Source organism: Capricornis sumatraensis, chromosome 3, assembly GCF_032405125.1.
Source record: "Capricornis sumatraensis isolate serow.1 chromosome 3, serow.2, whole genome shotgun sequence".
In the NCBI taxonomy this organism is placed as follows: Eukaryota; Metazoa; Chordata; class Mammalia; order Artiodactyla; family Bovidae; genus Capricornis; species Capricornis sumatraensis.
In genome coordinates, this window is record NC_091071.1 from 159,896,168 (window position 1) to 159,920,648 (window position 24,481).

A 24,481-nucleotide genomic window follows, 5' to 3' on the forward strand; every position below is an offset into this window, starting at 1 on the left:
GTGCACACACATATATGTGACTAAATGGTGTGTTAAACATATTAAAATATATTATAAAACTAGTAAAACTATATAATGTCATTTAAATATAGAATACAGTTTATATTTTTATATTTTATTAAAATTTTAAGTCACTTAATATATTTTACAACAATATTTTTTGCACATCTACCTATTATACTAGAAATTCTTTAAAAAAACCTGATTTTCAACACCTATGCAATAATCTATCATAATAATATATTATCACTTACTAAGTTATTCCACTTTGGTTTGACTTTGGTTATATCTAGTTCATTAATATTTTACATCTCTTTGTGGGAAATCATGAGTCAAAAGTTTTCATTTGGGTCATTAGAGATGTTCTCTACAAGAAAAAAATGTTCCTTGGATTGGTTTTGCCACAATACAATCAAAACACACCCTTAATTAGAAGGTAGTTATTTCATACTTTTCTGAATACTTCTAATATTTTGCACCTGAAATTATCTTCCCTTTTGTGTTAAAAACAGGTGATAGGTCAGGTTGTCACCTGTGTATAGAAACTAGGCCCTTACTAGACTGGGATACTCTGGGCAAGTTTCTTAAAATCTCCTTATCCCTAGTTTCCTTAACTCCTCAAAATCTTTCTCTCCTTCTCTGTGAAATGGGGATTATAGTACTGCCTAGCTCAAAGTATTCTTTTATTGAATAGATAATGCACATAAAATGCTTATTACTTTCTGCATAGTAAATAAAAAAATATAACCAATAATTCAATTCCCACCCACACCTGGGAAACTACAGAAAAACCAGGAGGTTAGAGATGTGGGTTTGGTTTGTTTCTGTTGATGTACCCTAGTACCTAACACAGTAAGGGTGTAGCAGCCGTTCTATTGGCTTCTGTATTGAACAAATGCATAAACACTGTGTATTTGCTTACTTAAGAAATACATAATACGGATTGGTAAGATAACAATACTTACTCCTATAACTGGAATAAAACTATACAAAACCCATATAGGCTGGCAAGCAAGGAGCCTCTTCCAAATGTTGGTCAGGCTACTGTTGTTTTTTTTTTTAATATTGTGACAGTACCACATATTCATTTCAGTCAAAAATACAAAAAGATAAATTATGAAGAACAAAATATAAATGATCCATAATCGTATCCCCTAGGAAAACATGAGTAACTACCATTTAGTACAGTCTGCTCTAAAAATGGAGTGGCCAACATGGTCTTGGGCGTTATGAGAGCTCTACACCAACATTTCAAAATTATGCCTTTGTTTACCTAACAATCAAAAGAAATTTTTAAAAGCGTATTTTGGATAATTTGAACAGCCACCTCATAGTCAAATATTTGCACATTACTGTAGGAGTAATAGCCTGAGTTTGTAAACACATGCAACTGTGTTGGTGCTAAGTTCTCTAACTTGGCCATGTTTCCTCACTGTGTGAGGTTTCTCAAAATGGGGTGCACAGGTTTAGGGGTTCTGACAAATATATTCCAACTTTGGAAAACATTGTTTTCATCTATTTTTTTCCCCAGTCATTTCTCTAAGTTAGTGGTTCGCAAGATTGGGAGTCGGGGGGGGGGCAGGGGAGAGTTTGGATGTGCCTCCCTTCAGGAACATTTAGCAAGATTGTTTGACATATTCGGTTGTCACAATGAAGCGGCAGGAATCTTACCAACATCTAGTAGGTAGAGGCCACAGATGCTGCTAAACATCCTACATTGCACAGGACAGCCCCACGATATACATTAGTATTGTGAAGGTTGAGAAATCCTACTCTACATGTAGATTTTAATTTTTGTTGTTGTTTTGGTTTTACAAAGTTGAGCTTAGACCTTTGTCACCTGTATTTTCTGCTTAGCATCGCACTTCCCCACATCATGATGTCTTCCAATATATTTTTGGCAAGTGTGTCCTTCTGTTAAATGGATGTACAGTAACTTACCCAACCATGCTGGGACCCCATGAGAGGGGGGATCAGGTCTGTCTCACTAAAGGCCCACCCCCAGCATCAAACCTAGCCTGACACAGGGTGGATGCTCAGTGTCTTTTTACCCAGAGTTGTTGAAAGATTCCCTCACCAGGGACTACCCTGATGGTCTAGTGGTTAAGAATCTACTTTACAAGCCAGGGGATACAGGTTTCATCCCTGATTGGGGAACTAGCATCCCACTTGCTGGAAGCAACTAAGCCTGAAATCTGCAACTACTGAGCTCGCAAGCCTCAATCAGCAACTACTGAGCCCATGAGCTGCAATGAAAGATCCCACATGACAAAACCACAATCCCACGTGCTGCAACTAAGACCCAAAACAGTCAAATAAATAAATAAATATTTTTTTGAAAAGAGCCCGTTACCAGCTCTTAAACACTGCAGATTGCTTCTAGATGAACAGCCACCATACAGCACTTTGCTAAAGCTTGCCCTTATTTAGTGTCCTACTTCAGCAGAAAGGACTATAAGTGTGAAGGGTGGAGGGAGTGGAAGAACGTGTGGCTAAATGCCTTGGATTGCAGCTATTTATGTTTTTACTTATGTATGAAGTTTCGGATTCTGATGAAATTTGTAAGATTAAGTCAAACAAATCTGTAATTAAACATAATTGTTACTCTGGATGTGTTCCCAGAATCATTCCATCTCTTTGGCCTAGGAGGAAGTGTGTCATATAAATTAATTTGAATTTACTATTAGATTTTTTCAGAACTGTCATTCTACAGCCAAGGGTAAGGGTAACTTAATAATCAGTGAAGACAAATCCTTGACCACAAAACTGGGCAGTGATGAGAGGATGAACACAAGTTAAGTGATCATCAGAACAGCCTCCTAGACACGGGCAGTTCATGCATTTTAACACCTGCTCCTCCATGCAAAATGGGATTCTTACCGGGTCTCCCATTTGCCCCTTTACTCCTACGCCAGGATTACCCTGGAAAAGAAAGCAAAACAGAAACTCGTTGCTTTTGAAAATTAAAGAAGAACTACAAGCAAGTAAGACTTCTGGTTAGGTAATTTGTTGAAGTGTACTAAATAGGGCTTCCCCGGTGGCTCAGTGGTAAAGAATCTGCCTGCAATGCAGGAGACCTGGGTTCAATCCCTGACTTGGGAAGATCCCCTGGAGAAGGAAATCACAACCCACTCCAACTCCAGTATTCTTGCCTGGGAAACCCCATGGACAGAGGAGCCTGGGGGGCTGCAGTCCACGGCATCGCAAAAGTCAGACGTGACTGAGCGACTAAACAATGATTTATTAAATACTTTGGGAATTTTAAAAAGAGGGAAGACATGATTCTGACAAACATCAGTGGTCTCTTGTCTTGTTGGACATGGACATTACTTGTGTATGTTACTCATGGCTGCCTACCTTTAAGCCTGGACTCCCAGGGGGGCCTGGAGGTCCCTAAATGAACAGCAAAAACACACAAATCACTCATCAGTCACAGAAATCTGAATGTGTCCTTGTTGGGTGTCTCAAGCTCTTCTTTAGGAAACCCTTAATTTTGAAACATGCACAATGGACTTCTTACCACAGCTGGGCTGCTTGTCCCCTCCTCCAATGCCACCCCCAGGGGGGATCTGTCTCAGAATGGACTCGCACTCATAACGGTGGGTGTGCACTGATTCATCAGGTCACACAAAGGACCACCTCTGCCTGACCCAAGACTGCAATTCTGGTTTCTTCTGCTTTATTTAAACGTCAAGCTGGGGCTTCTAGAGGAACAGCAACAGCAATGCGGTACTTACTGCTAACCCGGGCTCTCCCGGGTACCCCGCTGGGCCTGCTGGGCCTCTCACTCCCCTTGATCCCTAAACAGGAGAAAAATCAGTGCCTTTGTTACTAAAAACTATAAGCATTGTTCTTGAAAGAGCTGCATGTAATTCAGGTAGATAAAGACCTAGGAGAAGTCAGTTCCAGACACACCTGCCCTCCTGGGTGGTCCTGGACAGCAGCCCTGACTCAGCTGGGAAAAGGGCACAGAGCGGGCAGGCAGCAGTGCTCAGGTGGGGGTGCCTGACCCCTACGTTTGAGACTAAATTAAGACCCAGAGATTAAAGAAATCTTGTTCCACATATAACTTTAATAGACATCAAGATACTTTCAATTGCCAGGAGAAATATCAATAAACTCAGATATGCAGATGACACCACCCTTATGGCAGAAAGTGAAGAACTAAAGAGCCTCTTGATGAGAGTGAAAGAGGAGAGTGAAAAGTTGACTTAAAACTAAGCTTTCAGAAAATGAGGATCATGGCATCCGGTCCCATCACTTCATGGCAAATAGATGGGGAAACAGTGGAAACAGTGAGAGACTTTATTTGGGGGAGCTCCAAAATCACTGCAGATGGTGACTGCAGCCATGAAATTAAAAAGATGCTTACTCCTTGGAAGAAAAGCTATGACCAACCTAGACAGCATATTAAAAAGCAGAGACATTACTTTGCCAACAAAGGTCCATCTACTGAAAGCTATGGTTTTTCCAGGAGTCATGTGTGGATGTGAGAGTTGGACTATAAAGAAAGCTGAGCACCGAAGAATTGATGCTTTTGAACTGTGGTGTTGGAAAAGACTCTTGAGAGTCCCTTGGACTGCAAGGAGATCCAACCAGCCCACCCTAAAGGAAATCGGTCCTGAATATTCATTGGAAAGACTGATGCTGAAGCTGAAACTCCAATACTTTGGCCACCTGATGCGAAGAACTGACTCACTGGAAAAGACCCTGATGCTGGGAAAGATTGAAGGTGGGAGGAGAAGGGACTGACAAAAGATGAGGTGGTTGGATGCATCACCAACTCAATGGACATGAGTTTGAGTAAACTCCAAGAGTTGGTGATGGACAGGGAAGCCTGGTGTGCTGCAGTCCATGGGGTCACAAAGAATCGGACACTACTGAGAGACTGAACTGAACATTAAATTAAAATATTAATATAGTTATACTCTATTCTTTCAACATGCCTAAAGGATCAATGTGAATAGGAATGTCCCCAATTCAAGATCAAGGCAATCCAGCCTTAATTTTCTGGAACATGTTAAGTTGTGGCATGATACACAAATTCACAAGGAAAGGTAATAGCTGGGCAGTTCTAGAAGTATGAACAGAGGCACTCTGTTCTCCAGCTCACCCTGCCCACATCCGATGATCTGTGAGCATGCACTGGCATTCCTCTCTCCTATAGGATGAACTGCTACTTATTTTAACATCGACACTGAGATATCATGTAAGAATTGAATCGCCAGTCTATGTCTGACGCAGGATACAGCATGCTTGGGGCTGGTGCATGGGGATCACCCACAGAGATGTTATGGGGAGGGAGGTGGGAGGGGGTTTCATGTTTGGGAACACATGTAAGAATTAAAGATTTTAAAATTTAATAAAAAAATAAAAAATAAAAAAAAAAAAAAGAAAACAAAGCAATGAGCTTCCAGAGTAGGAAGAGAACCAACCTGGGAAATAATACCATCAACTGCCAGAAGTCACCAAATGAAATTACGGTGAACCATTAGGAGGCAAAATTGCTTTCAGTTTTAATCTTGTGAACATTGATGGATTGGAACAAGTCTAATCACTGAATTACAAATTCCAGGAACAAGAGGATGGTGCAAAATATTAAACACAATATACAATTACTGATTCAGCAGGCAAAAATCACTTTCACTGGACATATATGATTTAGCTAGTTTCAAAGAGGTACATTTTCGTAAATATTAAGTGACTGTGGCTACCTGAGCAATACCAAATGATCACTGCAAGACAGAAGAGGCAGGTAAGCAGGAGCCAGCTGAGATTCAAGGATGGCCCCGTGAGCCTGTGATCAGTGCAGTCACATAGGCCTTGTGTTTGATTTAAAGCTCTGCTGTCATCATCTTGAAATTTCTAATAATTTTTGAACAAGAAACCTACGTTTTCATTTTGCACTGAGCGGGCCCTGCAAATTTAGGTAACCTGTCTTGCTAGTGGGGTTAGGTCAGTGGGGACCTACTAACCTACTAGTGGGGACCATAGCTTATCCGAGGAGCAAACAGAAGCTCAGGGCCTGCCCCAAAGACTTACTGGTGAGCCGGGAGGTCCTGGGTCCCCTCTGTCGCCCTGCAACAGAAACGGTACATTGCATTAGAAGAGCAACACTGTTCCCCTCAAATACACAGGACGTAAAAGAAGAAACACACACACGCAGGAATTATCTGGACAGTCTGTGCAGTTTGTTCAGTTCGTCAGCACAGAACAGACAGCTGTGGATAGAGCTCTGTGGAGGTGCTTTCCTGATTTTATTCTTAAGCCCCCAACTGCACTTCTACTCATTCAAAACCAACCAACACCAGGGAAAGATCGCTGAAGTCGTGAGGACGTGGAACCAATTTGCAGGGCGGGAATAGAGACACAGCGTACAGAATGGACACATGGACACAGGGCAGGAGGGGAGGGTGGCACCAACTGGGAGATCAGGACTGGGAATATACACTACCAGGCATAAAAGAGATAGCTAGTGGGAAGCTGCCGTAAGCACAGAGGCTCGGCTTGGTGCTCTGTGATGACCTGGAGGGGCGGGATGGGAGGTGGAGTGGGATGGGAGGTGGGGTGGGAGGGGAGGGCCCCGAGGGGGGGAATATGTCCACATATGGCTGATTCCCTTTGTTGTACAGTGGAGGCTAACACAGCATTGTAAAGCAGCTATACTCCAATAAAAATAAAATATCAATTTTTTAAAAGGGGATTTCATCTTTCATATCTAAATCCTCACTTGAACGGTTCCACTTCATCAGCGTTTAACCATCTCTCTTCTGACTGGCAGAGCTTGGCTGCCTTAACGGACGCTTTGTTACCACCCAGAGCAGGTGTAAAGGGAATTTGTGTTGCACTTCCCTCACACTCACTGCCTTTGTGCTCACCTACCGTTTCGTGACTGTCCTGAGACTTTACCTACTTTAAAAAAATGAAGGAGTGTATATTCTCTTGAATATGGGCTTTTTTTTTCCAAAATGTAAAATACATTGTAAAACATACATATGGTAAAATTTAATATTTCAACCATTTTTAAGTGCACAGTTCTGTGGCATTAAATACATTCACCACGTTATATAACCATCACCAGCTTCCATTGTCAAAACTTTTCATTTCTTCAGTGGAAACTTTGTACCAATTAAATATGAGCCGCCTAGTCCTAGGAGAAGGCAATGGCACCCCACTCCAATACTCTTGCCTGGAAAACCCCATGGACAGAGGAGCCTGGTGGGCTGCAGTCTATGGGGTCGCTAAGAGTCGGACACGACTCAGCGACTTCACTTTCACTTTTCACTTTCATGCATTGGAGAAGAAAATGGCAACCCACTCCAGTGTTCTTGCCTGGAGAATCTGGTGGGCTGCCGTCTATGGGGTCACAGAGAGTCGAACACGACTGAAGCGACTTAGCAGTAGCAGCAGCAGCAGCAGCAGCCTAGTCCTACTCCCTCCAGTCCCTGATAAGCACCATTCTGCTCCCCAGCTTTATGAATCCAACTACTGTAAGAACCTCCTCTCATTGGAAATCACCCCTGTTGTGTCCTTCTGTGACCGGTTTACTCCACTCAGCATAATGACCACAGCGTTCATCCATGTAGCATTCCAAAGGAAATCTCAGGCATGTGTTTTCTGCATGGGTTGACCTGTATGGAAAAAAATTCATCTGAAATCCACCCTGATCATAACACTTACCTGCATACCTTTAGTGGCACCTAAAATGAACGCTGAATTTCCTTTTTCTCCTTTTTCTCCAGGAAGGCCCTGAAAACAAAATATTCACTTGAGAGAGGAAAAGAGCATATTACTATTTCTGTATTTTCTTTTGCAACTGAAATATTACCAATAAAATTACTGTTATAATCATATTTCATTAGTGGAGATTATTTTATTCTCATTATTATTATCATCCTCAGTTACTCATATATACTTATCAATATTTGCTTAAGATCTATTAAGGAATCTCCTAAAATGGAATATCTACTAATATATTCATAAACATATTACAAATATTTATTATACATTATAAATACATTATATATTTATATAAGTTATACATAATGCTAATATATCTATAGCTATTTGCTAATTATTCAGCAGAAAAACTGCATTTTTCCTTACAACATAATGTACATAGTACTTGGATTTTTCTTATAAGTAAATAACACTGAAGTTGTCAGTTAATTTATGCCCCAGAAATAGCAAAAAAATTATTTTATCCATTTAACTATTTGTATTCAAAACAGAGCTTAGGTACCCTTTAGATTAATTTATAAAAAAAATAATCTGTTTCCTTTACAAGGTTTTTGCATGTAGCTGCAAGTTTGTTTACTTAGAGTAATTTTTAAAAGTGAACAAAACACCTTAATGTACTTTCACCCCAAAGTTTCCCTATTTAATATCTTAATGTCCTACTTAATACATCTTAAGTTGGTTGCTCAGTCACTCAGTCGTGTCTGACTCTTTGTGACCCCTTGGGCTATAGCCTGCCAGGCTCCTCTGTCTATGGAATTTTCCAGGCAAGAATATTGGAGTGAGGTGCCATTATATCGTATTTCTATGAAGCACATACAGGTTTCAAAGTTAATCCCTGTTAGGAGAGTGTTTGACTTTGCTTCCAAAAGGAGATAACTAGAGTTTCGTGGTAAATTACACCATCGGTTTTCTTGAGAAATCAGATTTGCCTATGCAGACAATTGTTGCTTCTCACAGTTTCAATACGTGTGTTTCAGTTCCACAAATAAGTTATATCACACCAGTCCTCCAACCAGCGGCTTCAAACTTCAGTTACCACTGTGTGTTAACTGAGTCAGCGCATAAAACACAAACATCACTGCTGGCTCATTGGTCCACAGATCGCTATATAAGTAACAGGTGAACCAAGATCACCAGCTGATCGTATCATTCCTTTCAAAGTCTACCAGTGACTAGCCATTAGCATCTGTTAGCTCACACAGAGACAGCAAAGTGTGTAGCTGTGTTGCCCCTTGCTTCCCTCCCAGTGACACACCCAAGTGACATTTCATGAAGATATATCACTGAAAGAGAGGACTGGCCAACAAAGATGAAACGGGAGTGAAAAATGCTAATACCACAGGCGAAATTCAAATAGAATGTAAGTGGAGTTATGGAAAAAAGAGGCATTGTGAGAGTGTTGTCACTACCATCATTCAAGCCAGAGGAATTCAGCGAAGATAAACATATCCACATAAAAGAAGGGAGTGGTTGTAACCAAAAGAATGAAACGTACCAGAGGAAGTGACACAGACAGAAGAACCTCATGTTACAGAAAGTCTTAGAGAGATTTCACCACAGCTGGTCCAAACTTAGAAAAGAGGGTGATATTCACCAAAGCACAGAAAACCCCACCACCTCATGTCCTAAGTTACAGGACCAGCCCAATTCAAACTGTCTTTGATAAGTTTTTACAAAGAAAAAAAACCCTTTAATTTTCAATGTTTCTAATGTTTTAGATTATAATGTGATAAATAAATATTAGTTTTTAAAATTACCCCTATATATTTATGATGTTTTAATGAAATATCTTAAAGGTAATTTTCCCATCAGATATTAAGGTTGCTTTGTGTGCCTTAGGATTGCATGCCATTATTAAAGTCAACTCAGGAAAATGGGTCAAGGGAAAAAAAAAATCACTTTACAAAGAGACCATTATGACAAACTTCAGCACTGTGATCAGAAGAACCTGCTGTGTTAAAGCTAAAATTGAGAATCCTGCTCTCTCGGATGTTCATGGACGCTCAGTAGAATGCGTTGTGATCAAATTTGAAGATCTTAAGAAATGTGCGTTCACCAGACTGCACTTGCATGTTCAAGGGGCTGAGTATGAAAACAAATGGCGGTTGAGAAGCTTAACCATGGAAGTCAGTTGTGTTACTTGACACCACAAGAAAAAGGTGAATATGCAAATTCTTTTTTGAGTTCCGTGTTCAGACCATTTCCACTAAGATCTGGAGCAAAAGGAAACTGCATAGAAGAAAGTAAGATGACTGTGGTGGTGATGAGAAAACCTTTTAGAAGGTAATGGTATTTAACTAGGGAAGCAGAAAGTCTGAAAAACAGGCACAGAAAATCAGTTTTGAAAGGCCAAATCATCTCCAGTCTTTATCTAAGTGAGAAAAGAGAGAAATGGGATATAAATGGTAGAGGAAAGAATCATTCTTACTAAAGTTATATTTAAATAAAAGTGCAAACTTCTGAAGAAAAATAAACCCTAAGAGCAGTAAAGGCCTCTTAAGTGCTGGATACTGTCAACTATTTCTGAACCTCCACTCCAAACTCCTGTCATTTATTTATTTATTTATTTTGCATTATGGGGGCTAGAAAGCTAAACACTACATTTCCCAGACTGCTTTGCAGCTGGCTGTGAAGTAGGGTCCACCTGGGAGATGTACTTCTGAGATTTGGGAGGCAGAAATGAGCAAAACATCCTCTTCTGGTACGGTTGATGCTACCAAGCAGGAAGGTAGAAACCTAAGTGTTTGCTGGCGTCTTGAAGTGGGGATAAGAGGCAGTGGTTGAGGTACAGGAGCAGCTTTTAACTTCTGGATCTCAGCTATGTGTGAGCCCCTGAAATCTTGCAGTGACCCCTGAGTTTTAATCCTCCAGCTGTTATATTAAGTGCCAAATTCCCTGTATTAAATTCCTTTCTGTTTGAAATACCTAGAAGGGTTTAAGTGGCTGCCGTGAACCCTGAAGGATAAACAACCTCAGTTTTGCAAACTGCCCTCCCTTCCCCTACTATTCATTCTCTATCCAGCAACCAGAAGCATCTTGGTAGAACATCAGTCAGATCAGATCACTTCCTTCCTTAAAACCATCCAGTGTCTTCCCATGTCATGGAAAAGAAAACCCAGCCTCCTTCCACAGTCTACAAGGCCCCATGTCAGCTACTGATGGAGCTGTCATGTCAACTCTCTGTTCTCATCCTCCAGTCACCCCCGTCTGTTCACCAGGCTCCTGGGATACTTGTAATAACTGTTTCTTGAACACATCAAGTCTGTTCCCACTGGAGGCTCTTTTCATTTGATTCCCACTAAAATGAGCTGTGGCTCTCTTACTGGGGGGCCTCGTGGGCCAAGAGCTCCTCTTTCTCCTGGAATCCCTGGATCACCTCTTGAGCCACTGTAGCCATCTATGCCAGGTCTGCCTCTGGATCCAGGAGGCCCTGGGTGCCCCTACAGAAAACAAAATTATTCGTGAAGTATTTTTGCAAGAATATAAAGATTGAAGGCAGGAGGAGAAGGGGACGACAGAGGATGAGATGGTTGGGTGGCATCACCGACTCAATGGACGTGAGTTTGAGTAAACTCCAGGAGTTGGTGATGGACAGGGAGGCCTGGTGTGCTGCAGTCCATGGGGTTGCAAAGAGTCGGACACGACTGAGCGACTGAACTGAACTGAACTGATCGTAACAAAATGGTTATGCAATATGGGTACCCAGATTATGGCCTTTATGACTCACATGTTGTTCAGTTTTGTGAATCTGCCTTTCCCACCCACAAATACGATGTAATACAGTGCATATGCGCATGCTAAGTCACATAAGTCGTGTCTGACTCTTTGGACTCTTTGTGACCCCATGGACTGAAGCCTGCCAGGCTCCTCTGTCCATTGGATTCTCCAGGCAAGAACACTGGAGTGGATTGCCATGCCTTCCTCCAGAAGATCTTCCTGCCCCAGGGATCAAACCCATGTCTCTTATGTCTCCTGCATTTGCAGATGGGTTCTTTACCACTAGCACCACCTGGGAAGACATAAATTTATTTTCATACACTCCAATTTAAATTCATTTAGTTTGGAGTATTTTCAGATTTGGGAGGAAATCTTCCTTGAAATCCTTAGAAAGACTCCAATGAATTATAACCATCACCAAATACCTTTTTCTTCTTTCCTTTGGTTTTCACATTAGAAATGAGAGCTTTAAGCCCACTCCCACCATTAGGACTCACAGCTAATAAGAAATTTCATAATGAGAATAAATTTATTTCCAGAAAATTATACTTGAGCTGACAAGTATATCTAGCTCATGTTCTAAAATGTTTTTCTCCAATCTGCTTGAAAACCTTGTTCCTCAAGTAAAGTGTTTTGGTCTCAGAGTTATTACACAAAATTGAAATGCGCATACCCTGCTATTTATGAAAAAAAGAAAGAAAAGTTTGCCATTTGCTGTTGTTTTTGTTCAGTTACTATATAATCTATATCATATAAATACATTAGATCATGTGACTTTAAGGCTTTGATGAGTCTCTCTCTTCCCCCCCAAATGGAGAAAACTTAAGGATACTTACAGGTATCCCATCCAGACCTGGAAATCCAGGAACTCCGGTTGGACCCTAAAATCCCAGAAAATAAAGATATAAAAGTTACTAAATTATTACATTAACCAGTTGATTTACTTAAAAGCATTAGTAATCAATGGCTTGCTTTAAAAAAAACAACCCTTAATGGGCACTGTCATCTATTTTTACATTAAGGAGCTCAAATGCCAACATTTAGAAATCAGCATTTTGTTTCTTTCTTTTTGTACTTAGGAAGCCAACATGGCAGTATCAGTTCAAAGAATACAATACTGGATAATTAGAAATTCAACTTCCCAGAATCTCTTTATCCCAGAGAAAGAAAACCTTAAATGTAAACATGGGTAATTGACAGGACTGTTTTTGCACACTTGCACTACAATAAGATCTCAAATTCTCAACAGAGAAAAAAGAATAGTTTTATATCCATGTTAGAGCATATTAAAGTTTCTAAAGGAATAAGTTCATTCTACATCAACAGATATGGAATGATTTCTGAGCCATGTGATTGAGTGAAAAAAGACTCAGCATGGTACATATAGTATCTTTTAGGCTTTTTAAAAAGTCATAAAGAAAACCACTCCTCACTGGATACGCTCATGTCTTTTCATTCGTTTTATTTGTTTATTTTGTTTGGGGTTGTGCTGGGTCTTTGTGCTGCACAGGCTCTTCTCCAGCTGCGGCGAGTGGGGCTACTTTCTAGGTGTGATGCGCCGGCTTCTCACTGCGGCGGTTTCTCTCATTGTGGAGCATGGGCTCCCCGGATTGTGGCCTGAGTAGATGCGGCTCCTGGACTCTAAGGCACAGGCTCAGTAGTTGTGTCGCACGGGCTTAGGTGCTCTGTGGCATGTGGGATCTTCCCAGATGAGGGATCGAACCCGTGTCTCCTGCACTGGCAGGCGGATTCTTCACCACTGAGCCACCAGGGAAGCCTGACACCCTCTTCTCTTTAAGTATCTAGAAAACATCCAGAGAGGCACGCTCCTCTGGAAAGGGGGCTAGAAATGAGGGCTGGTTACACAAGAGGAGTTCAGGCTTAATTTTTATAAAGTGCAAATAGGTGCTACTTGTGATTATACAAAAAAAAGAATCTGGTATAGCAACGCTGGTGAGTGGTTAAATGAGTCTTTCACTAAAGAAGAGGCTTACCTTATCACCTTTGTCACCTGCTGCTCCAGGACGGCCACTGTCTCCTTTCATCCCTTTCTCTCCTGGGATCCCAATGGGTCCTGGTGGTCCCAGGGGTCCAATAGGACCCTGTGGACCTGGTGGTCCCGGTTGACCCTAAGAAGAAAGATTAAACAGTAAGGGGGTGCTGGATGAGCCTTAAGCAGAGTTTTCTAACACAAATATATGGTGACTTGGGTTTACAGAAGACTGGAAAATTAAAAATGGAGCAAATTTTAACAACAGAAGGACAAATGATGAATTAATTGCCAAAACAGAGAGAAAATGTTGTCTTTTTCAATCAGAATCAAAGCCATACAGTAAATCTGAATCACTGCACATGCACAAACACATCTCTATATACTGACTATAGTCCTCTTATTCTTCATTCTGTCATTGAAAATTAAAAATTTATTTGGCTGCATCGTGTTTTAGTTGCCGTGCATGGACTCTCCAGTTGTGGCACACGAGCTCAGTAGTTGCGGCATGTGGAAACCTAGTTCCCCGACCAGGGATCGAACCCACGTCCCCGGCATCACAAGGAGACCATCAGGGAAGTCTCCTGAAGTAAGTAATTTTTAAATGAAGTCTCATTAACATTACGTTAGTGACACAAGAGTGAGGAAAAACTGCCAGATCTTTCATTTCCTTCAAATGACTAATGATTTGTCTGCCTTTTTAGAGAGAAACATTTCTTTTCTAGCTGATTTTATCAGCTCTCTTATCCCTAACTTGGAAGCTGGCTCTCCACATCACATTACTTTTATGCAATCTAACTTCCTTTCCATGAATGAAAATATCACCTTTTTTTTTAGGCAAGGATGTTTCAGGAACTCAGCTCTCCCCCTGAACACACAGTGGGAATATCTCTGGGACAAAGAAGAGGAAAGCTCTGCTCTCTTTAAGCCTGTTCCCCTTTGCATTTAGATGCACTTTATTTTTTGGGGGGCTCCAAAATCACTGCAGATGGTGACTGCAGCCATGAAATTAAAAGACGCTTACCCCTTGGAAGAAAAGTTATGACCAACCTAGATAGTATATTCAAAAGCAGAGACATTACTTTGCCGACTAAGGTCCGTCTAGTCAAGGCTATGGTTTTTCCTGTGGTCATGTATGGATGTGAGAGTTGGACTGTGAAGAAGGCTGAGCGCCGAAGAATTGATGCGTTTGAACTGTGGTGTTGGAGAAGACTCTTGAGAGTCCCTTGGACTGCAAGGAGATCCAACCAGTCCATTCTGAAGGAGATCAACCCTGGGATTTTTTTGGAAGGAATGATGCTAAAGCTGAAACTCCAGTACTTTGGCCACCTCATGCGAAGAGTTGACTCATTGGAAAAGACTCTGATGCTGGGAGAGATTGGGGGCAGGAGGAGAAGGGGACGACAGAGGATGAGATGGCTGGATGGCATCAGGGACTCAGTGGACGTGAGTCTGAGTGAACTCCAGGAGATGGTGATGGACAGGGAGGCCTGGCATGCTGCGATTCATGGGGTCGCAAAGAGTCGGACACGACTGAGCGACTGAACTGAACTGAACTGATGCCATGAATGCAATGTTCAGATACCACAGCGAATCTCACAACTCTTTCTGTTCTGAAGTAGGCAGGTTGATGTATCTCAGCATCAGTTTCTCTGATCAGTTTCCAGATGATCATATCTAGCTTCCTCCTTGACATCTCCTTGAATACAATGGTTGTTGTGGCTGGTCACCCCACAGACTGTAACCCTCCAGGCTCCTCTGTCCATGGAATTCTCCAGGCAAGAATACCAGAGTGGGTAGCCATTCCCTTCTTCAGGGGGATCTTCCTGACCCAGGGATCAAACCCAGGTCTCCTGCATTGCAGATTCTTTACCATCTGAGCCACCAGGGAAGCCCCAAATACAATGGTACCTCCAGCTTAAAAAAAATAAAAAATAGAACTTCTAATTTTTCTCCCCAGATCTGATCTTCCATTCACCTTCCATTCAGCTCCAGAAAATTAGGGATCACCCTTGCTATTCCTCTTTCTCCCACACTACATTTAACCCATGCTCAATTCCTAGCCATTTCACTTCCAAAAGAGATCTGAAACCTCCCCACCTCACTGTCTGCTGCCTGGCTGCCACACTGGTGCAGCCAGCATCAGCGAGACCTGCACTCTAGGCTGCCAAATGGTTCTCCAGCTTCCTTTTACCCACTCCTGGCCTTTCTCCAAGTGACATTAAAGCAGAAATCAGATCATGGCATGGCCCTGCTTTTCAAGGTCTCCTTGCCTTCCCACTGCAAGCAAAATAAACCTTGTGCTCCTCACCTGGGCCTCACAGAGTGTGGCCCAGATTCCCTTGCCCCCTGGGCTGTGCCTGCCCCACACTCACCGCGTCTGCCACGCTGCTCTTATCTGTCCCAGGGCCTGGGTGCAAGAACTTCCTCGAAGGCTCTTTCTCTAGATCTACACATGATGTGAGTCTCTCCTGAACCGCCACCAGTGAAGGAGGATTCTCAGTTCATCCACAGCCCCATTAGTCTCCAGCAGGGCACTCTGTCTACTTCTTTCTTGAGATCTTAGCATTTCACTTTTTTTTTAACTTTTGGCCCTTCCGCACAGCCTGTGGGATCTTAGTTCCCTGACCAGGGATCAAACTTGCACCCCCTGCGTTAGAGTCTTAACCACTCAACTACCAGGGAAGTCCCTCACAGTTTTACAATTATGTATTTGCTCATCAGTTCGTTGTCTGCTCTCCAATGAGATACTACTACCACGAGGGTGGGGACATCTGCTCACCATTTAAGTCTTCTGTCTACCAGCTGCCATGGCCTTTGGCTCAGGAATGAATGAATGAATGAAGGGTTCATGTGGCAGTAACTATGCTCTCAGGCTTGGTGGTCCAGCCTGACCATCCATCCACTCCAGAAATACCCTTCCTGGACCCTGGAAAGTGATTTTTGAACTTTGCAAAAAAGGAATGCTATCAAATGCAATGTTTATGACATATTCCTTGATTTTACACTTCAAATTTATTTTTATAAAATAACCAATGTATGGGCATAATGAGGCTCTTTGAATGAACTTAAGACTCTCAAGTCAGGGTTTCTAAATGATACTTCCAGCCTCCGCATTCAATTTCTGTCTATAATTTGATGTAAGCAGAGAGTATCTTAGATTCAAATGTTTTGTTAAAATAACTCACTTTGCAATCTTAAGATAACACTTCTAGATGAGGTAAAGAGAAGCTTTTTAATGAGAAGTTTATAACAGTGATTTTGCCAGTGCGGGGTGATCTGGCCACATGACACCATGTACTGTACACACACATGTCCAGCTGTGTTGTCTAACAGCTTCAGAGTCTGTGCTCTATTTCACTACAGTCTGAAAACACTCTGGATCCATCTGAAGTCAGACTGTTCATCTGCCATTTTTTTGTGTGTTTTCTAAAAATTTTCCAAATATTTAAGAAAAGTCATTGAATCTCCCCTTTCCCCACTAGACAACCTGGATGACTGCATTCAGTGAGCAAGTGAAGTCTTGATCTGTGGAGAGAAAAGCTGAGTGGATTTCAGGGGAGATCTGCTCAGATCAGATCTCTTAAATCTCTGGGCAATTCTGAATCATTAGTGCTCAGCTCCAAGCATGCATGGGGCTTCCCGGGTGGCTCAATGGTAAAGAACCTGCCTCCAATGTAGGAGACTCAGATTCAGTCCCTGGATTGGGAAGATCCCCTGGAGAAGGGAATGACTACCTGTTCCAGTATTTTTGCCTGGAGAATCCCATGCACAGAGGAGCCTGGGGGGCTACAGTCTATGGGGTCGCAAAGAGTCAGAGATGACTTAGTGACTGAATAACAAAAACCACCAGTGTGCACAGGACCTGCACAAGAATGTAGAGTCAGCCATAGGTGTGTGGGGCCCAGGGGAAAAGACTTCTTGAAGAGTCCCATCTACATAAAAATTTGAATCACCTGAAATCAGTGTGTAAGCAGCATTCTGGTGACCCAATCTCAGGAATCCTATGAATGAAATCCCACAAGGGGGCGAGTGAGACTGTTCTGTTAGGCGGCCACCCTCTTGAAACCAGGGCCAGTCATGGGCCCCAGCCCTGAGCATGAGCCCCAGAGCTCCTCATGTGCTCAACCCCCACAAGATAAACAGAGGGCATCCTGTTGAAACTACTTAAAGCCCAAGCTGAAGCTGCCACTGCCTGGGTACCACTTAAGCGAACTTCCATAACTTATCTGTCCCTGTGAATGATCCACAGGACTGAAAATGGGGTCTGTCCACTCAGCCAATCCCCTAACACCAAGCTGACCCTGGACTCTGTGCTTTCTTCCTCACTCCTTCTTTCATTATTGACAACCTTTAAGATCTGCCTACATTTTGCAAGTCAAAATCATACTCTATTTGTACTTTCCCTTCTCTTCATACATTTTCATTATCATTGGAATGGCTGCTAGTCCTTGAGCACCCATAAAAATACTATAAGCTTAGAATTTTCAAGCAAGCTTACATGTATACATAAGTGTTACAGAAAAGACAACAATAAAATATAAAATCTAATCATATGGGCACCAACCATTTAGGGGCACTTTGAGGCCATATCTATTTACTCTAGATATTATACAATTTCTGAACTACAATCTAAGTGTCAGCATAAATAATGACTTCAGCTGACCTTTTCTACGTGTTACTTAATCTCAGTTGGTTTTGATTAATTACCATAAGGCTCAGGAAATAACTTCTTTTTCATTAAGTTTGGAAATTATCTGTCTTACATATCATTTACACAAAAAGTTCTAAATTATCTATTGTGAACACTGTACTTTACAATAACCTATGATCTAAAAACAACAAAATGCATGTCTGGACAGAAAAGGGGAACAGAAAGGACAGCCAACTCACTGGCTATAATTCTCTTTAATGTATTTCATTTTAGACACTCGATGCCGAGTCCAAGCCACTAATGGAACTTTGGAGAGAAAAGAAAAAGGAGTGGAAATATTGAGCACAGTGGCAAGAATGATAAAATTGCATTCAATATAGAAATGTGTCCTGATTGAGAACACACCAGCTAAAACACCCTTAAACAGAAATACTTCGAGCGATGGTAATTTGTAGTATTAAATTTTCTGTCCCTCCCTTTTGCCACCTCCCCAGCCCTGATCGGTCACACTGACATCCCTGAACAAGGGATGTCAAGCTCCGTTCTTTCGCAGACTTCTGCGTCCTGTCCCTGAAGCACCCCTGCCATGCCCCCCAAGTCATCTCTCACTCCTCCCCTGGAAAAACCCCACTGTCCGCTACCCTTACCCCACACCCTTCAGAATGAGATGCTCGTCCAGGATGCCTGTGTAATGACACTCCCCGTCCACGCCTCTAATCACCTCTTTGTCTGTGTGTCCCCAGCCCCACACCCACCGACCAGAGCTCCTGGCAGACAGAGTCTAGGTGCCCGAGGCCACAATGCAAGAAAGGCAGAGAACAATACTTGACAAAATCAAGTGGTCAGATCCACCACCCAACCCAAGGGAAGACTGTCAAGGATCTGCTTTCTCCTGGCTCTGAACTGCTGTCCCCGGAAGTGGCTGAGAGTAGGGATGGGGACCTGAGATGACTCCACCCGGGCTGAGCAGAGCAGTGGCCCTGAATGCTGCCCTGTCGGTGTCTGTGGTTGCTGAGATATGACATAGGGGGGGTCTTCCTTCAACCACACTAAACTGCACATACACCCCGTAGCGTGCAAGTGGAAAAACGAACAGAGAGCATTAAAGGCCTCCTTTCTATGGGATGGACTTTGCGTTTTGTCCTACATGCTGTGCTGTTTTTTCCTCTTAATAGTTATCTCACTACAGAATACATCTTAAAAAATACTCTAAAACCTTGTATGCCAGTATTAAATATGCCAGAAAGCTGTTCACAGAAACTTCCCAAGCACCAGTATTTGAAATAGTCATTGTGAGTTTATCTAATCTGAGTAAATCATTTATCCACAGTGATGGAATAATTCCACTTTCATTAAATCACTTCATCAGATTGGTTATATTCTTTGTAGCGAAAGATGGAAAAGCTCTATACAGTCAACAAAAACAAGACCAGGAGCTGACTGTGGCTCAGATCATGAACTCCTTATTACCAAATTCAGACTGAAATTGAAGAAAACAGGGAAAATCGCTAGACCATTCAGGTATGACCTAAATCAAATCCCTTATGATTATACAGTGGAAGTGAGAAATAGACTTAAGGGACTAGATCTGATAGATAGAGTGCCTGATGAATTATGGACAGAGGTTCGTGACATTGTACAGGAGACAGGGATCAAGACCATCCTCATGGAATAGAAATGCAAAAAAGCAAAACGGCTGTCTGAGGAGGCCTTACAAATAGCTGTGAAAAGAAGAGAAGCAAAAAGCAAAAGAGAAAAGGAAAGATATAAGCATCTGAATGCTGAGTTCCAAAGAATAGCAAGAAGAGGCAAGAAAGCCTTCCTCAGCGATCAGTGCAAAGAAATAGAGGAAAACAACGGAATGGGAAAGACTAGAGATCTCTTCATGAAAATTAGAGACACCAAGGGAACATTTCATATAAAAGAAGGGATCAATAAAAGAAAAAAAATGTTCAAAAGTAAAGAGTTGAGCTTACTAATTTATCAGGCAACACTAAAATTAACTTCACGATGAATAGACATAAATAAGGGGATGACAGAGGATGAGATGGTTAGACAGCATCACTGACTCAGTGAACATGAATCTGAGCAAACTCTAGGAGATAGTGAAGGACAGCGCTGCAGTCCATGGGGTTTAAAGAGTCGGATGCAACTTAGCGATTGAACAAGACAAGACACTTCTGTAACTACAGAATCATTAAATAATCACAAGAATTTTGCATCTTTAAAAAAAGGTGTTTTGGGGTTTTTTTTAAAGAAATATTCCACTCCTACCCCTGCACCTTTCACCCATGCTAGGCAATGGATCATTGCATTTCAGTCACTGTAGCAAAAAGAAAAAAACGCCCAAGGGAATGAATGGCTGGCTGTCAGAGGTAGGATCTCCGCATTTTTTCTTTTTTTTCTTTCTTTTTTTGCTACTGTGGGTCTGGAATTGCCTCTGTGGTTTATGACCTTCAGTGAGAGACGGTGAAGTCAGAAAAAGGATTCACTGAATCCAGAAAGGACAATCGGCCTGACAGCCGAGGAAGCTCTGGCATGCCATGGGAAGCCGCCAGGCCATGGCTTTCTACCCAAAGGCCAGCCGGACGCCGAGTCATCAGACCCATTCACGCGCCTCCCCACTGTGGCTGCAGCCGCACCGGGCTCTCGGGCCAGCTGAACAAATAAAGGCTGAAGGCGATCGGAGTGGACACTGGCTCCCACGCCTGCCTGGCTCTCGGAGGCCAGAGCATTCCTTTAGGATTCCCCCTCATTAACCGTCCGTGTCAGATGCGTCTCTTGAGCTGGGCTAGGATCAAACTATCTTTATTTCACAACATTTAGTAGATGAGACCAACAGAGAAGACGATATGTACATTTTTAACACCTAAGTCTTCAAATCAGCCTTTTGGGCTACCACTGGTCTGCTTGCTTCTGGGAAGGAAACCCTAAGAGGTATGGAGGGACATATGTACACCCGTGGCTGATTCATGTGGTGCATGGCAAAAACCACCACAATACTGGAAAGTAATTTTACTTAAAATAAATTTTTTAAAAAAGAAATCCTCCGTCTATTGAGCAGTGTGAGGACTGGGAGAAACAGCTGCAGAAAGACAAAGGCAGATGCAGACACAATCACACTTTTCCTGCCACTTCTTGCTCCTTTCGAATCGGAGAATCCGCGCAAGAACCCTGAGTGAATGAAATGAGTGAACAAACAAGAAAGATGCTTTTATTATACTGTTGTTTAGTCACTAACGTGAAAGTGAAGTCACTCAGTCATGTCCGACTCTTTGCGACCCCATGGACTGTAGCCCACCAGGCTCCTCCGTCCACGGGATTTTCCAGGTGAGAATATCGGAGTGGGTTGCCATTTCCTTCTCCAGGAGATCTACCCAACCCAGGGATCGTACCTAGGTCTCCCGTACTGTAGGCAGACACTTTACCGTCTGAGCCAGAAAGTAAAAATGAAAGTGAAGTCACTAAGCTGTGTCCAACTCCTTTGCAACCCCATGGACTGTATGTAGCCTGCCAGGCTCCCCTGTTTTTGCTTGGAATTTTCCAGGCAAGAATACTAGAGCGGATTGTCAATTTCTTCTCCAGGGGATCTTCCGGACTCAAGGACTGAACCCACATCTCCTGCATCTCCTGCATTGGCAGGCAGATTCTTTACCACTGAGCCATCTGGAAAGCCTTTTATTACACTGTTTACACATAAATTTCCAAATCACTCTTGGCTAATAAGACCATGACATTGATCATCAAAAGTGTCTCAGGAAGGGGAAGGTATTTATAAAGCCTGGTTATGCACCTGGGGTGTCCATATATTACTTCATTTAAGCCAACCAGCAGCGCTGAGGACAGTGGATTATTATTCCTGTATAAATAAGGAAAGTCCACATATAACAGTGTTCATCAAATTAGTTAAAGACCTCTATTTTTGTGTTCTCAAATCTGATTTCCTAGTCCCGTCCGGTATCTCTGACTGTTCTGTAGGAACTTCCTTGAATCTTCTTCCCTGTACACTCACACTCATCATGTCAGAAGCTGAGCTCACCACACCCAGACTGGTTTTCCTGCCTTTTCCCTCCCTGACTCAGCAGACAGCAACTTGGGTTTCTTCCACCAGCTAAGCTGGGTGGTGACCCAGCTGTCAGCTTTGCTGACCCTCTATCCCTCCTTCTCCCAAGACCAAGCCTATCACTTCTTTCCCTGAATTAATTCTCAGATGTCTGTCCCTCTGGACCCTGGGTCACGGTCTGGTCATCCATGTGGGCTACCCAAGCACCAGCCTCCCCCGCTTCCCTAAGTCCAGTCTCCCCCTCACTTGCACCTACCAATGTCAACTAACCCTCAGTCTTCCCTATGCTGTGTCCTTGCTTCCGTCAACACTGCAATGAGCACAGCCCATCCTCCTCCACCCCAGCAAACCATGGTCCCTAAGGGTCTGCACCCACGTCCTCTGCTCCAGTCACATTTGTGTATTCTCTGTGCCTGAAGCAATAGCAGCCTTGGTATCTGAGCCCTGTAGCTCAGATGCAACCTTCCCCCAACCCAAATTATGATGACAACAATGATGACGATGCTGGGACACCCCTCACAGAGCACTCACTCCATTCTGGTCCCTGGAAAAGTACTATGCCTTCCTCGCGTGGAATCCTTACATCCTTAGAGTGCAAAGTCATCCTACATCTACTTTTTCATCCCCAAATGAGGAAGCCCAGGCTCAGAGAGATGAAGGCCACTTGGCTACCACCTGGAGAAGCAGAGTCACACCCGACTTCAAAGTTGCTGCTTCCCTTTTCACTACAGTCCTTCTCAACCTCACTCTTGTATAAACTTTCATATCCACCTTCAAACAGTTAACACCCACATAAGCTTAGCACTTATTTCTCATTATTGTTTTATGCATGTTACTTTAATATCTACTTGGGGTGATGTCGTCCAGTAAGACTACTGGGACCAGGAATCTGTGTAATAAAACCACCCCCAGCCCACCTTGGCCACTGCCTTCCACGGTATAATTAAATATACACTCAAGCACTTATTTATAATCAAAATTAACAAAGAAGAGTTTGCCAGCAACCCTGTCTTTTAAATTCTTGACTGTGTTTCAACAACTATGCCACTAGGTGGCACTATAACATCACTTAAAGCTCAACTAGGCCTCAATGTGCAGCCTAAACCCTTTAGGGGTGCTTCCAAGATCCTTCTCTATTGCAACTGAAACAACTGCTGGAGATATAGGAGGATCATAAAATAAATACCAACAAAAAAAAGGTGTTACTCAAAGAGTAGACAGTCCAAGGAGACCGGACTGCAATGGCAAGTGTTTTCTTGTGCCTTAAGTTCACCTCGCTCAATAAAGGAAAAAATTGGTCAGTTAAGTCTGTAATATCACTGACTCAGGATTTTCAGCTGTGTTTTTAAAAAATTTTAACAGAAGTAAAATGAATAGTATTTATTTATTTATTAATATAAGCAGGACAATAATGTGTTCTTCCAAATCATGTAAAATTCATTTATTAATATCTTTTAATTTGATAAATAGGCTGTATTTTTGTATCATTTTTTTTCCAGTTTTTTTTGGAGGGCCATACCTCAAAGTCTGTGGGATTTTAGTTCCCTTGGGCCCATGGCGGCAAAAGTGCAAAGCCCTAACCAGTGGACAGACAGGTTAATTCCCCATGGGAATTAACACCTTAAACTTACACAGTGCGGTATCAAGTCTATCATTAAAACTGGAAGAAAGGGAATTCCCAGGATCTCAGTTCCATTCCTGGTGAGGGAATGAAGATCCTGCATGCAGAGCAGCGGAGCCAGATTTTTTTTTAAAGATGTACAGCATAATGATCCAACTCACATAAGTTTAGTGAACATTCTCACCTCATATAATATAGATCAAAAATAAAAGAAAAAAGTTGTTTCTTTAAGAGGAAGCTTGATGCAATGGGGAAAAAATGCTGTACTGAGAACTAGAAGACATGGCTTTGCTACTGAATGATAAATAAGGTCACCCACCTACTATACAGCATGGGGAACTATCTTCAGTAGCATGTTTGGAAAAGAGTGTGTGTGTGTGTGTGTGTGTGTGTGTAACTGAATCACTTTGCTATACACCTGAAACACTGTAAATCAACTATAGTTCAATTTAAAAAAATAATTAGGTCACCCCTTGATCCAGGTCATGGAACACTGGTTTTCCCATCTTCAGTAATGGTGTAACATTAGCCCAGCCTTGTACCCTTCCAGGTACAATGGTCTCCAGCCCAGACCTCCTGCCAGGGTGCAGTAGCCTCCCGACAGGTTTTCCCTAATAATTCTCCCTGCCCCTCATTGCCTTCACTATCTTCTCCAAAGAGCAGCCAGCATGTTCTTATAACATAAATCCAACCTGT

General features: G+C 42.4%; 1 protein-coding gene across 1 annotated transcript in view; it reads right to left on the minus strand.

Moving 5' to 3' along the window:
* Positions 1–24,481, minus strand: part of COL4A4 (collagen type IV alpha 4 chain) — a 148,172-nt gene that overhangs the window by 87,522 nt on the left and 36,169 nt on the right. Inside the window, exons 5-12 of the mRNA XM_068969399.1 lie at positions 13,452–13,586; positions 12,294–12,338; positions 11,064–11,180; positions 7,681–7,749; positions 6,043–6,078; positions 3,738–3,800; positions 3,358–3,393; positions 2,881–2,922 (exon numbers count right to left, since the gene is read on the minus strand). Of these exons, the coding sequence (XP_068825500.1) occupies positions 2,881–2,922; positions 3,358–3,393; positions 3,738–3,800; positions 6,043–6,078; positions 7,681–7,749; positions 11,064–11,180; positions 12,294–12,338; positions 13,452–13,586 (543 nt within the window). The remainder of the gene's footprint in view (positions 1–2,880; positions 2,923–3,357; positions 3,394–3,737; positions 3,801–6,042; positions 6,079–7,680; positions 7,750–11,063; positions 11,181–12,293; positions 12,339–13,451; positions 13,587–24,481) is intronic.